Source organism: Carassius gibelio, chromosome A5 (genome assembly GCF_023724105.1).
Source record: "Carassius gibelio isolate Cgi1373 ecotype wild population from Czech Republic chromosome A5, carGib1.2-hapl.c, whole genome shotgun sequence".
NCBI classification, from domain to species: domain Eukaryota; kingdom Metazoa; phylum Chordata; class Actinopteri; order Cypriniformes; family Cyprinidae; genus Carassius; species Carassius gibelio.
Window position 1 is genome coordinate 21,160,485 of NC_068375.1, and position 16,077 is coordinate 21,176,561.

Below are 16,077 nucleotides of genomic sequence, written 5' to 3' on the forward strand. Positions count from 1 at the left end.
AATTATATTGGATCTCATGCCTGAGCTGACGGGAAGAGCTTCACTTCACTGCATTCAGGCATTTTTATGTCATGGCATCACCAGACATCACCTCGCTGGCTGTCTTGGATGGATTAGCCCTTGGCGCTATAACAACAGCATGAACTGTGATTAAAACTTGCCCTGCATTCCTGTCAACACAGATGACAAAGAACTAAATGACAACTCAGCCCTCTCTTTCATCTGTTGCCTCTCAGGGAAAATAAATCAGATATCCTGTGACCTGTAACTGCATCAAACACTAAACCAAACCACCAAGGTGGAGTTCTGCTTAAAACATGAAAATCTGTTGCAAAGATGGTTTGACTAGTCAAAAATGGCCACACATGATCTATCACAAAAAATGTGTCACTGGTATGTAAAGTTTCATAAATTTTCCATTCCATTCATAATATACTCTGTATAATCTAGCACAAATTATGTCGAATTAAGATTATTATTTAATTAATCACATTATGTGCAAATAGTAATCTTGACCTTATTTTCTAAATATTATGACTTGTAATAATATACAAATATTTGAATAAATACTTAATTCTTAACCTTATGACCTTATTCTTGCATTACTATTTTATGGTTATTTTAGGGATGCTATTTTATGTTATTTTATTTATTTATTATTAATTCACATTCATTTTACAATTATATAATAATTCATACAATTTTGAATTTAATCATATAATAACACCATTAATATCATGATATACAAATTTATTAAATGAAATCAAAGTAATCTAATACTGTACATTTTCAAAAATGTAACTACATTACAGCACTGATCTATAGTACGTACTGACAAAAGCATGAAATGAGCTCTGAATAGTCAGCTGTCAAAATGTTGTGAGCTATTTAGTAATAATATATATTGTACTGCTAAAAGACTGAAAGGTCAGCAACACACACTACATTAACATATATTTTGATGAGATACTGCCAAGTACTTTTAGTGTAATGTTTAAGGAAGCCACAGTCACAACTGTTAAAAAGACATATCTGTTATTTTTAAGAACCGGTTTATTAAGACCAGTTCTTCTTTCTTAGAAAAAATATAATGCACTTTGTTTCTGTCATTTCAAAAGCCTCAGCTAATGGCAGAGAATGAATTCACATTTTCAATAAGCCTGTCTGCTGTTTTAGCTCAGACCAATCCAAAAATCAACAAATGTTTTTTATGCAGCAAACATGGAAATATGGAATAGTCACAGATTTCAGTAAGATATATGTTTGACTGGTTTAAAGGCTAAAATGTTATGTTTATAATTTTTTTTGAAAACCTGTATTTTCATGTCATTGTACGGTTAATATGTTACAATAGACACTGCCCTATCCCGGGCCTTACGTTGTTAATTTCATTTGTTCAGTTCTTAAAAAGGGTTATAAAAAGCCTTAAATTATATAAGCGCTGTATGACTAATGCATCAGCTCAATTGAACTTTACTCCAAATATATGAACTAACCTGTTTTGAATACTTTATATTTGACATGTTTGTTCATGTCCACTATTAGTGTTTAACTGTTTTTCCACCATTGACTGATTTTGTAGAACATTTAGACTGAAAACTTCCATGCGCAGATGCGGCAAATTTGTCACAGGATCCGTAATATGACAGTTGTGTCCGACTATATATGAACTAACTGTTTTAAATACAGTATTTTTATATTTAACGTTAGTTTATTAGTATGTCTGAAAGTTTATTTTTGATTGTTGGTGATTCCATAGGCTCTCTCTTGTGCACCTGTGCAGTTTAAAACACCAAATAGTTATGCTATGACAAGAACAAAGAGTCTCTCTCTTGCATCCATGCATGATAATATTGTGTATCGTTGATCTCACTGGCTGATGATTTGACGATTTAAAAAATTACCATATCGCCCAACACTACAGCAGAAGCCATTGTTTCATATAGCATCAGGGGCAAAAACATGCCACAGTGGCAGCAACGCTTCAGAGAAATGGACGGTTCAAGCAGGAAACCTGAAAAATCCTATCACAATAGTATCTAGACATTCTCAGCCTTTACCAAAACAATAAACCCAGCATTTTTATTATTGGCCAGACTGCATATGGGTGGTTAAACATTTATGCTGCTTTGTTTTCAAACACAGGTCCCACACTATTAAATCAAACCTACTTATTTTAACTGTTCCTATGGAAGAAGAACCTCAATATAAAAAAAAGAAAGGAAAAAATAAAGCATATTTTCTTATTCAATTTTCTATGAAGATAAGTAAATACAATATTAACTGGAATATGTCCCAAATTGTGCTAGAAAGACCTATAATAACCTATATCTGAATATTATCATCTTAAAGCAACATATGGTTTGCAGTGTGTAGGGCTTGGTATCAAGAGCGATACTTTTCAGGCACCGACCAAATTTCCTTGATACCACTTGTCATTTGGTACCAAACTACGATACCTAAGGGGTTAATCTTGTCAATGTCAGTGAACCAATAAACCCGCAGCACTAGTATGGGTTTATTTAAATTACAAATATGAAGAGTGCATTATTGTAGCGTGAAAGCTCATTAAAGGGTTAGTTTACCCAAAAATTTAAATTAGCCCATAACTTACTCACCCAAGTCATCCTAGGTGTATATGACTTTCTTCTTTCAGACAAATCCAGTCAGAGTAATGATAAAAATTATCTTTGATCTTTCAAGCTGTTTAATGCCACTCTGCGAGTGTTGCAGTGCATCTGTCCAAAGAAGTGAAATAAAAAGCACCCGTCCTTAATAAAAAGTGTCTCACACAGCTCCGGGGGGTAAACAAAGTCCTCCTGTAGCCAATCGAAGCATTTTTGTAAGAAAAATAACCATATTTAAAACGTAATAATCAATTGAATCTAGCTTTAAACAGCTAAACACCTTGAAAGATCACAGACATTTTTAAATAGAACTCTGACTGGATTCATCTGAAATAAGAAAGTCATGGATGACTTGGGGGGGGGGGGGGTCATTTTTGGGTGAACTAACCCTTTAATGTAATGTGCTCGCACAATCTCTCCTCTCACAGAAGGATTTCCTTTGCTCTCGCACAAAACCAGATGTGTGCTCTCAGATATACACTGCACTCGCCCAGAGAGAGTGCGCTCACTTAAAACGTGTCTCTCCTTTCACTCAAAGTGTACGTGTGCACACTCAAACTGTGTCCTGTGCACTCGCAAATCTCTCTTTGCTCATGCGCTAGATATTAACGCCATACACTAGATGTGTTTGACTTGAAGCGGCACTGACTTCAGAGTACAGCAAGAATGATTCGAAAGCATACAGAGATTCTGCTCTCTATAGAACACAAAATAAATCAAATGGAAAACACAGAATATTGGGAAAAATTAAGTGAATTTTATGGGTCTTTTATAGGCTTAAAAGAATTTATGAAAAAAGAAACAAGTTACATTTCCATGCATTCTCAAAGCATTTCCTTCCATAATAAAGGTAAATGAATATTGTGTTTCAGATATTCTTAATGTGAACTTGGCTCCAGACCCTGTGCTCATTATATTAGGGCATTCTAATTATATATCTTCATTGAACAATGCTCAACAGAAATTCCTTACATACTGTTTGATAACAGCCAAGAAATTGTTATTACTGTTTTGGAAAAATGTTAATCCTCCCGCAATCAAACTATGGCTTGAGGAACTGATATCTACTCTGCACTTGGAACGAACCAGATATCTTTTAAAAGGCAACATTAAACAATTTCACAAGATTTGGGACCCTTTCTTTTGTTACCTCAAAAGTAATTCTATTCCTTAATTCAATGTATTGTAAATTAAAAAGTTATTTTGAATCTCACTGTATTGTATATTAACAGGCTTGGGATGGGGTGTTACAATTTTGTTTTGTTTTTTGTTTTTTTTGTGCATATAAGAAAATTAATCCTGGATCATGTGATTATTGTAAGGTTTTTCTGATAATCGAATAAAAATTTATTTGACAAAAAATGAATATTGTGATAAATATTGATATGATATGGAAAGAAATATTGGTGTAATATTTCTGTCCATATCACCCAGCCCTAATTTTACATTTTATCATGAAAAGTGAAGAAAATGTAAATGAAAGAAAGGGTAAAATAAATATATAAATAATTAAAGAAAAAGTGCATATTAAATAATTTAATATTCACATGTTATATATAAACAAGTCTTGCTAAGATTTAAAACAGAATAAATAAAATCAAAATGTTTATTTTAAAGGGTATTAATTGAATAATGTGGTTGTCAGCTGTGATTGGCCAGGGCAAAAATTGGGCTAGTTTTCATTCATTTTAAGTGGGTTTTGAGTAAGCTTTGGGCTAGAAATTTTCACACATGAGGCTGCACTGTAGTGTGAAAGCGTCCCAACCCCCATAGATGTAAGGCTATCTTTACACTGGTGGGTTTTTTGTTTTAAATGGCATTTTAAAATGAAAACAATCTTTGTCCATACTGGCTTTTACACTACGTTTCAGAAAACTATCTGAACTTTATTAAAACTATTTGCACTGATTTATTGTGTTGGTTACATTTTGTTCCTTTTGTGCAGTGGCTCGAGAGATGAGTATTCGAGTCTGAAAAAACAATGTTTTTTTGAGATAATGTAATCTTGTTAAAATTGATTTAGTAAAATTTGTATTTAATAAAGTATCGTTTAGGAACTGGAATCGAAGTCTACGTATTGGTATTGAAAATTTTTGAACGATACCCAGTCCTGGCAATGTGGGTGTGAAAGGGTGTGTTCTTCTGACATTTGTGATCTGAACAGCTGCATGTAACAAGACTCACCTCTTTTTTGCATGAAACTGAAGAGATCATCAAGAAACTCCTTCCTTTTCTCATCATCGTCCAGTTCGTACAGCTGTGAAATGAAAAGATGCTTTGTTAGTATTTTGAGGATTTTGCTTTAAGCCATTAGAGTTATGAAGTTATGAAATGTCAAGCATATATAGCACATGGTTAAATATATTAAAAGGCTGGATGCTGATACACTCTCACCAGTGGAAAACCACATGCATTTTAATGGCACTTTTCCCTTTATTGGCATATCCATTATGTTTTCTCATCCTCATCCTCATCCATTCTCTCTCTGAATGGACATGCTCAAAAGAGCCTTTTAAAAGCCGTCTCGTGAAGAAAAAGACTGCAACCTGATGGAAATATGCTCCTCAACCTTCACTTTCAATAAGTCCTAGGCTATGTTAACAGGCGAGCAGATCGATACAGGAAGACAGAGGGATGACCTTTGGAAACAGCGGGGCACATGGAACAGGGCCCGAGAGATAATAACTGATCATTTAGGAGTGTATTAGCTGTCACCAATATTAAAGGACCGATGCAATCAATGTCTCGGAAAAAGGTACAGTGGGTTTAAAGTGTGAATAATACACAACAGGCTTTTAACCATATGTGACATTTCCAAGGCTTACAGCACAAATACAACATGAACATGTTGTGTTTGAAATATAATGAGCAAACTACAAAAAAACTCTAATTGGGAATGAAGCTTTAAAATGCAATAAAGCCTGCCAAGTCACCTGCATAGATGATATCTGACAAAATCTGTATATGCTTCATACTTTTTATGACAAAGGTGTAATTTGAATCAAAGTTAATTTAAATGAATCTACCCTTGCTAAGTGGTTGTACATATGTGTGGGTTTAATGTGTTTGTGCAGATATCGATGCACAAGCTATGGCATACAGTATGATCAACTGCTTGGCAAGTTGTTGAGCGACAGAATGTGTAACATGAGAATCCTGCTTCTCTTAATGTATGCAGATTTAAATACAGACGTTGCACAAGTCAGACAACAGAACATTCTGGGATAAATCAGGACTTCTATATTATCAAATTTAATTGTGTTAAATATTTCTAAACATTATAAAAAATGTTTTACAATTTAAAGAAACATTTTAAAGTAGTATTATATTTTTTTCTTTCTTATTTTACATACACTGCTTACTTTTATCTATCCAACACTTTGCCCACTTTGCCAGGAGCTAAAACAGTAAATTAGCGACTCATTAAGATTCATTAAGAAGTGATGTAATTGTGACACTGTCAGTTGCAGAGGTCATCACTAAACTAGGGTGATCAGTAAAGGGGTAATTAAGTCAAAAGTGTAATGACGTCTACAACATTGCATTAAATATTAACAGAAGGAAAATACATTAGAGCTCTACTCTGAGTGGTCCATTATGCTCATATTAGGTCTATTCCCAGCATTATTACTGCAGGAATCACATACAGTCGTGTCCAAAAGTCTGTGACTACACTGATAAGCTGCGATTCAAAATCTAATTAAGATGTGAAGAACAACAACAACAACAAAAACACAAAGATTACAAATTTTGAAAAGAAAAAAAAAATGCATAGACATGTTAATTTTTAAACAAACTTGTGAAGTTCATATTGCTTGAGTGCTAAAGGACAAAGGGTGATGATCCAAATAATACATTTTACATATGACATTTATTGTGTTGCTATAAGGGTGAAATACCAACTGTGTAATACATCAGAAAAATGCGAAACATAAGCATTCTAGTGGTCTCAGACTTTTAAACTGCACTGATAATAATTCATGAGTAACTCCATTTAAGCTGTTTTTCTAAACTAACAATAATATATGTAACAAAATCTTTTAAATGTCTCAATCAAATGGACCGTTTATTGATTAAAAGCTCACTATGTGCACACAAGTCACATATCTATGTCATTCATGAGCCAGTCTGGTCTGTCATTGCTGATCTACTCAGTTGCTGAGCACACGTGTGTGATCATCATGAAGCGTCCCAATGATTCCTCGAGGTTTCGGATGACTTATAGAGTCAAACCCTCAAGGCTGCTGTAACACTATGTGATCACACCCAGTCTCATCCTTCAGCAACTACAGGTTCAACAAGTATATGTTGCAAAAGTATGTATATTTATGTAGTAGTTTATGAATTACTTATGACATTCACGTACTTCGATTTTGTGTGCAAAACTTTTATCAAACTTGCACATTTGTTTTTCAGAGCTCACTGAAAATGTCTGTATGCTTTTAATCTAGATCTCAATGCATCACTGTATTTTAAGTGTGCATGCTGAAATATGTATCTCGCCAGGATTTCAATAGAGGGAGCACTTCACAATGCAATAAATGATCACACAATGTTTCACTTCCATCAAGACATTATTAGCAGCTCTTTCAGAAAAAAACCAGACCAACAAATCAAGAAAATTGACTCTTAGACCTGGGAGTAGAAAAAAAGCATACACTTTTCTTTTGTTTATACAAACAATGTCCAAGATTTGTTTCACAATCCTCATATGAGGTATTTGAGCCGGTGACAAGGTGACATTCTTTTTGACTGAAAACACACACCACTCGTTTGGTCAAAAGCACTGAAGGGAGAGCTGGGCTATGACTTTGAACCCAGTTAAAGTGAAGCTTCAGGTAGTCTGGAGCTGCTACATGTCATATCAAAGCCTGGGGGCTCAGCAGAGGGACTGACTGTTGACCTAGAGTTTGGAAATGCTTTTAGTCCTACACCTCGTAACCTCTGCGACTTTGCAAACAATACACACCCGGTGTTATACTCGTGGATCTGCTCATTCAAAATTCTGGCTAACAACACAGAAGTAAGGCAAAAATGCAATTTAAAAATAAGGCAATGTAAAATAACTAGGTGTAAATATTAGTGGGCATATTTTCATTACAATCTGAAAAAGTCACTTATTAAACAGCTCATTCTGGCATTCTGCTGTCAATTATTTGTTTTATCATGGGCCGCTAATCCAGTTGCTCTCAACATTTTTGACTCCAAGTCCTCCACTGTCCACAACAAGTAGATTATTGCAATTGAATATAACAATTTCTATTTTAGACAAAATAACTAGAAAAATGTATATCCTTTGGCCCCTTGGTTGAGAACCAATACGCTTAACTGTATATTTTTTTCATACAGCTGTATATACAGTTCATATAGCGTGCATCTGTACATAAACTGTCAAAGCTAATGTAAGTTACTTTAAAAAAATATTTATTATAATTTTTATTTTATTTTATTTATACACTTAGATAGACATTATTGCAAAATATTCACTTCGGGATGGTTTATTTGCCCTGTGAGGGTATATTTTGTGACCCTGACATACATGATCTCTTATGTAAAGTTAAACTAAGATTAGAACAACAGAAAATTAGTGTGCAAAATATATTTTTTTATGACTGGCATTACTGAACACTGTAAGATTAAAAACAAAAAGTTAGTGGAATAAATCATTGTGAGGGTAACAATCACCATCTGTACCAATAAACCACTAATTAAGAAGCATCAATACTAGGGAGAAAAATCCCATGACAACAGAATCAATCACAAGAAGCTTCCTCATTGTGTATGGCACTGGTAATGTGTGTGTGTGTATGTGTGTGCACATGCACCATGTCCCAGACCTCCTGGGAAACTGTTGGGCTTAATGTGCCTGAGTATATTTGAATGTGAGTCTGAGTGTGTGTGAAGCACCAGCGCAAGGGAGCAGGAGTTAATCAGAGAACAACATGACTGGTCACACTGGCACTGGTCCAAACTGGCTGCCTGCCAGTGTTTCTTCCATACCATTACACTCACACACACACACACACACACACACACACACACACCCTCATCCTCGCAACAGTGTGCAGCGAGTTCAGCTGACATAATGAGATGTGTAAGCTAATATGAAGAGCTGATCTTTGTCTTTCCTTGATGGAGTTCCTCCTAATGGGATTTGTCCGGGTACTTGAGCAGACGGACTGGATTAAGTGGCAGTGAGTTTGAGCATGTACTGACAGAGCTAATTGTTATTTTACAGGACCAATGTAGGGTGCCCCTTTAACTCCCATGCGGGAGATGTGAGAAATAGGGACGTCCAGATCAAGTTTTTTGTTCCCCCGTTCTGACTCGAATCATTGAATACTAAGTATCTGCCGATACCATGTCCCGATCAGATACTTGTATATTCTTAGTGTTTGGTGCACAATTCAAATACATTAAAGTAGGGGTGGACGATATGGAAAAAATATCATATCACAATTTATTTTAATTTTTTTTATATATATATTCAAATTACCCATTCACATTCTCATTCACATGTTTGGATTGGTCAGTATAAGTTGTCATTTCACGCAATCCTGGTTTAGAAATCAACCGCTGCTTCTGCTTTCATCAGGATGGTTTAGTGCCACAGGGGAGAATGTGGGGATGGTCCATCAACCATTCTTGTTTTACTGTGTGATCTGAGGACTTACGCTTTGTCCATGAGATTGCAAAAGATGTCTAAAGTTGCTCTGCCTGACCTCAAGTTCCACAGAGATTATCGGATGTAAAAAGGCAACAGAATAAAACCCTTTTTCAGGCTTTGCATATGCTACTTCGTCAGATCTGCTTCTGAGAATTTAAAGTTTGACATGAATGAAATTCACTGTGCTAGTACTACAGTTTGGTCTCATTCTTAGAGGGTTAAAAGAAAGATAAAGGGAATGTGGGTTGTTTGACAGAATTTAAGTCACTTTAATGGCAAACCCCCATAGTGCAATTAAAGGATTAGTCTGACAATTGCTCAGCACTCACATTTCGCTCTTTAATTACAAGAGAAAAACACAGCAAATCTTCGTAGTCACTCAAGCAGAGCCCTATGAATTACACATCATCCGACCAGGATAGTTTCTGAGTGGGTGTTTTCCCTCAATATTTTAATTTTCATTTCTAACCTGACTTTGAGAGGATGTATAGAGAATTTAAAGGCCTGAACTGATGGCCACTACAAACTGGATTTTTCATCTTAACCCCTTTACGTGCAAACATCGCCGACGGCCCCAGTTTATTATTGTTTCACTTTCACAGCACATTAAACATCACTGTCTTACTTCATCTGGACAAACTGTGCATCAATTGAAAGTTTAAAGACTCTAGCTTCGATATTTGACCAATATTTTGATAAAACATTGTTGCATCAGACAGGGGTGATTGCTTTTTCTTAAAACTCTTAAAAGCAATAGGCCCATAAACTATATAGTGATGACCGAGGAACAACTGATAAAGCATTATTACTAGAGATCGACCGATATGGGTTTTTCTATAGCCGATGCCGATGTTTAGAGGTCAGGGTCAGCCGATGGCCGATATGTGCTGCCGATTTTTAGGGCCGATATCTTGGAGTTTTCCCCTTGATTTGCATGCTAAAATGTCAAACTAATAATAAGTGGATGCACAACACATTTTTTCTAAACCTATCATAATTTATTGAGCACTGACTTGAACCATCTCTTCATTCATCTTAATTTAGTGCACTAAAATTAATAAACTGACCAAGTATTAAATATATAAAACAGGTAATATATATATATATAAATATATAAAGTTTTAGAACATTTACATTTATCAAGTAGAATTTTTCAGGTTTGTTGGAACATAAATGTAAACTTAAATATACATTTAAATAAATACAATTTTAGAAATAAAAATCAATTAAACTGAAAAATATAAAAAAAATTAGTGCTGCAAAGACACTAGCAACCAGCAACATTTGTGTTTGGTATAAATGACACAGAACACCTAAAGTGCATTCTAATTTCGAACTTACATCGCAGTCTGTTCATTATTAAAATAAAGTAGAGTCAACCAAACATTTAAAAAGTTACACTGGTCAGTTTAAATACACCCTATACCGGTCCTCTCTGCTGTTATGCAAAGGACGTTTTTGCTCATGTGAAGAGGATAATTTTTCCGTCTAGTTTACATTAAAAAAAATATTATAGTTTAACATTCAGATACATTGCGAATATGGAAACATTTGGATCTGTGCAGAACGAGACGTGAGCAATAACCTCCAAATACATCTAGTCAAACCCGCGCTCGCTCGTCCTCGTATGGACTTAGTGCACATGGCATAATATCTTCTTTTTAACATAATAATAAGGACTTCTCATCTCCCAGTCTGCTGTGAAGAAGTGAGCAGTTTTCGTCACAGAGCTCTCCGTCCCCTGGACGTCCACCCGTCTGTCGTGAGCGCAACAGAGGATGTTCGGGATAGCTCATCCACAACTTTTTTCTTCTCCTGTTCATAAAGATCTGGCACAATCTTTTCACTCTAACCTCTTTCCTTCATCAGTATATCTGACAGGGAAGCCAAAATGCGCGGGGCGTTCAAGCTCCTCCGCTCGGCATTATAACTGAGTGTGGACTGAACATGCACAACTTTTTTTTTTTTTTTTTTTTTTTCATGAATCAATCCGCGGGTCACGCGTATGTCGAACTGAAGATATTGATCTGAACGGATCACGGATCAATGATGATCCGTTCCACCAATACTATAGTGTCATTTGAAAACATTGCAGTTGCGTTTCAAAATACAACAACGAGCACCACGAAACCATTTAAAGAGGCGCATTCAGCGGTCTCCTTGACGGGAAACATTCAGCAAAGTAAAATGATCTCAAACGTATGTCGCGCTCTCTTCATTTTATCAAACGATCATAATCACATTTATTCATTTTACAGTCCTGCTACTAGCATTTTATTCATACTAAAACCCCTTTAATTCAGGTGAGAGCTTTTTTTCCAAGTGGCTTTTGCACATAATAATAATACCGCTGCAGACGCATTTTGCAGCATTAAGGTTATTACTTGATCGTTAATTTAAACGACGATCGATCATGGAAATTATCAAATATTGACATCCCTAAATACAAATGAGTTGGATGGAAAACTGGTTATTGTCTGCATCAAACCATGCTTCCGAGCACATGTGATTCACCGTTCTGGGCAGCTCCAGGACGTCTGTCTCTCAGAGCGCGCTAGTGTCTGTGAGCGGGGCGGAGTAACGGAGCCCTCAATCACGCTGCAGTGTTTGTAAGAGCTGACAACTTCTCCACCCCATTTACAGAGTGAAATTCTCTGACTACCTTTATCTCGCAGGTCTGTTGTTGAATCTTCCAAAAGCTTCACATGCAGTGGCTGCAGCAGCACTTTCCACCGCGCCAATAACACGGGGCTGCCCGCCGACGTGCCTGACTTTAAATCGGCGCTACTAAACACGGATATCGGCCGATGCCGATATATTAAAAATTGACAAATATCGGCCCGATATATCGGCCGAGCGATATATCGGTCGACCTCTAATTATTACACAGAATAAAATATGAATCCAGTATGTACTATATAAAAACTGTACACTGCATTCTTAACTCATTAACTATATAAAGCAATAAAATATGCTTTTGAAATATCACAGGCCTCTTGTGATTTATCTCTCTGTCTGGTGTTCTAAATATGTAAAATAAAGAGGTGTATGTCTCGATATGGTGCTGAGAATGGAATGTATACGAGTCACTGCCGCAGACAGCCCGTTTTCGAATGTCTGATTATACACACAACACTGGAAAGCTTGCATGATATGGCAAGCTCTAATCTGATTGACTGGCTTTATGCACACATCTGTTTTATCAGTCCTCTTGGAAACCAAGACACATTTACAAGGTACTGAACTGATAAAATAAATGCTTCTGAGGAAGAACTAATCACTGGATTTGCCCAAGTTGATCATATTAGAGGCATCTTATCTAAGTTATGGCTCATGACATAATCAGTATGTAACCTAATATTTTAAGAAATTCCGAAATTCCCACGACACATTATGTTTTCACACAAAAGTTTATCTCTATCTATCGTGGTGGAAATTCACCTATGAGATGAATTCAGGCCATGGGATTTGTCTATGTTAGCCATCTATGGTAGCATTTCTTAACATATGACTCAAAGTGACCAAAGTGAGCTCTAAAATACCGGACATTTATTCAGTAAAATTAATCATTTATCACTGAACAAAAACTTTAAAAACTTGACTGGATAAACACATGGACAGATTACTATACTACTCTTTTACTAATTCCAGTAGCTACTTTTAATACTTCCATCTTCATCCATCTTTGTCTTCATCAACATCCCAAAATGTGCCCACCACATCCTTATAGGGCTGCAACAAACGATTATTTTGCTAATCGATTAATCGACTAATCGTTGATTATTTCACTGATTAATAGAATCTAGAATTTGATCGATTATTCAGGTCTTGCAGTTAGTTAAAATACTGTTATACATAACAAATAAATAAAAGATAGTCTAATCACTTCAGCTTTGGGAAATAATATTATGTAATTACATTTATTATACAGTTAATTTATTCAAATAAATATATTTGACACACAAAATGAGATGACAGAGAAACCCTTCTTATTTACCATTTAATTACTATATGAAAATTAACTGAAGGACACCTCATTCTGCCTAAAATCTCATTTCATAAGTATATAATATGGATAAGAAACAAAAAGGTAAGTGATTAGATGTTTTATTTTTGGATAAACAATTTTATTTAAAATATACACTACCAGTCAAACATTTTAGTCAAACAGTAACATTGTTTTTAGAGAGGTATCTTCTGCTCATCAAGCCTGCATGTATGTGATCCAAAGTACAGCAAAAAAGTAAAATTTTGAATATTTTTAAAATGTAATTTATTCCTGTGATTTCAAGGCTGAATTTTTTTAGCATCTTTACTCCAGTAACATGATCATAAATCATTCTAATATACTGATTTGCTGCTCCAAAAAACAACAACCATTTATTATTATTATTATTATTATGTTGAAAACAGCTGAATATAATTTTTTAGGTTTCTTTGATGAATAGAAAGTTCAGAAGATCAGTATTTATCTGAAATAGAAATCTTTTGTAACATTATAAATGTCTTTGTCAATTTAAAGCATCCTTGCTAAATAGAAATATTAATATCTACAATAATCCCCCTACCCCAATTAAAAAAATAAAATGATATTGACTCCAAGCTTTTGAACGGCGTTTTTTGTAGCAACCCGAGCAGTGCTGTATCTCTTCTTCTCTTGAATTGCATCAAAGAGGGCTGAATTACAGTCTTGCGCTACAGCGCCACACTGGTCAAACTGCTCTAAATTAGGTGAAATTAAAGTGAACAACATAAGAAAAACCTCCAAACATTACATATTTATTGATAAAGAACACTCTTTCACTTTAATGTAATTTACAATTTAAGAGTATAAAAGCGCTTTCCGTTTGCATGCACATGTATGAAAGGGGTGTGTGAGCTATGTCTGGAAAGGATAAAGGTTAGCGAAGAATACACACCTCTCCAGCTCATTCATTTTTTTTCTTTTATCTAGTGTTCCCTTCAGTTGTTATATAATGACTCAGCCCTGTTTTCAAAGCCATGTGCCCTCTGGTCCTATAAAATTCAGATTCAGTCATATATGAAATCACTTGGCCGAATCAGATTACTATCCCCATCAATCTTTTATCATGAGAGATATCCTGTCTAATGTCACCTGTTGTAATTAGCAACAAAACAGACCTCTTTCACATGTCATTTCTCGCCACTCCCTCAGAATTAATTACTCCCCACATTAACATATCATAAGCGCTTATGAAACCAGGTTTTACAACATAACAATCCACCTGTCTTCCATTACCTATAAAAATGGCACATCTAATCATGATAGATAAGCAAGCTTATAGGCATTTAATCCAACTCTGGGTTAATTCATTTATTCAATGAGTCCTCATAAATGGGCTAAAGAACATCATTATGTGACAACACTATTCATGTGACAAATGTGTTGGGTATGCATTTGATGGATGGCGTTCACTCCCAAACATTTTCTATTCACCTATGAGATGAAAAAGAAATGCTGATAGGAGTCATGCTTTCAGATTAAATGGCTCATACACATCAGGAAGTCTGAAGATGAATTAGAAATCACAGGTTAGGACTACACTAGAAAAAGCACAATGACAAAGAGAACCACAAAAAAAAAAAAAAAAACTTAACAAAGAAAATAACACTGCAGCAAATAAACATTAAGTGATTGACTCATGCGCAAAAATTACAAAAATACCAAAATAAAATCATTATAATAAAGGTAAAGAAAATAATTTAAACTTCTCAAACAAAATCTAAAAAAAAAAAAAACCTTCACCACATTCAAGGTTAATTAAAACAATTATTGTAAAAGATAATAAATGGGATAAAATAATAAATATTTTATATCTTTAATCTTTATTTTTGAGGTAAAAATGTACCATTTGGCTGAAACACAGAGCATTTTCAGAAAACACCTTTACTGAACCTACAAAAAAACTGAAAAAAATAAAAAATAAAATTATAGTACTTGTCCACAAGTTGCAGATAAAACAGACAGAAAACAGGCCATGAGCCTACAGATGCAAACTCGTGAGAAAATATATCATATAGATTAGCTCTTAAATGCTAATCATTAATTGCAGCATCATTATGCTGTAGCGATGACCCACACAGCATCAACACAAGAGAGGCTGCTGACATAAAGACTGTACAATTGATATATTGACCACAACCCCCAATCATTAATTTATGAAAAAATAGACTCAGCACAGCCTTGTACAATAAGGTGCTTGTAAGAGACAAGGGCTTTGTTTTACTCTGAAGCTGAAGGGAGGAGGTAGGGCTCTGCAGTGATAATAATGTCATCTGCTCTCTTCCTGGTCTTCAAGGACTTCATGGGAAATAAAGAGCTAGTGATTTGTGTTTGCGTGCATGAAATGGGGAAGCTCCATGATCTCTAATGCAGACATGACACAAGAGGAAAAGAAGCTAGATCTCTGGCCTTCATCTGTGTTTGCGCCAACCCAGGGTCATACATGATTTATGCAATAAACAGTAATGAGGATGTAATAAGTCTTTCTGCTGTCTGCATCTGCAGAAGTCAAAGTGAAGATGTGACATAAATTAATCAAGCTCAAATATTGGTCTGTACTACTAGACACATTTTCATTCAGCTATTTTGACTTTATTGTTTAGGTTTATTAAATGCATATATACTAATGGTTGACCGATACTGGTTTGTGGACAGCCGATGCCGATATCTAGTGTTCGGTGGGTGATATAAATCTATATATACAGTTCTGATGCCTTTCTCCCCTCCACGTCTCTACAGTACAGCAGTGTAGCACACAT

General features: G+C 35.2%; 1 protein-coding gene across 3 annotated transcripts in view; it reads right to left on the reverse strand.

Annotated features, from left to right (window-relative positions):
- The window catches only part of LOC128002441 (AT-rich interactive domain-containing protein 3A-like), a 148,310-nt gene that overhangs the window by 20,621 nt on the left and 111,612 nt on the right, over window positions 1-16,077 (reverse strand). For all 3 annotated transcript variants that reach the window (XM_052592445.1, XM_052592443.1, XM_052592444.1), the window contains one exon: window positions 4,812-4,884. In XM_052592445.1, coding sequence (XP_052448405.1) covers window positions 4,812-4,884 — 73 coding nt within the window. The remainder of the gene's footprint in view (window positions 1-4,811; window positions 4,885-16,077) is intronic.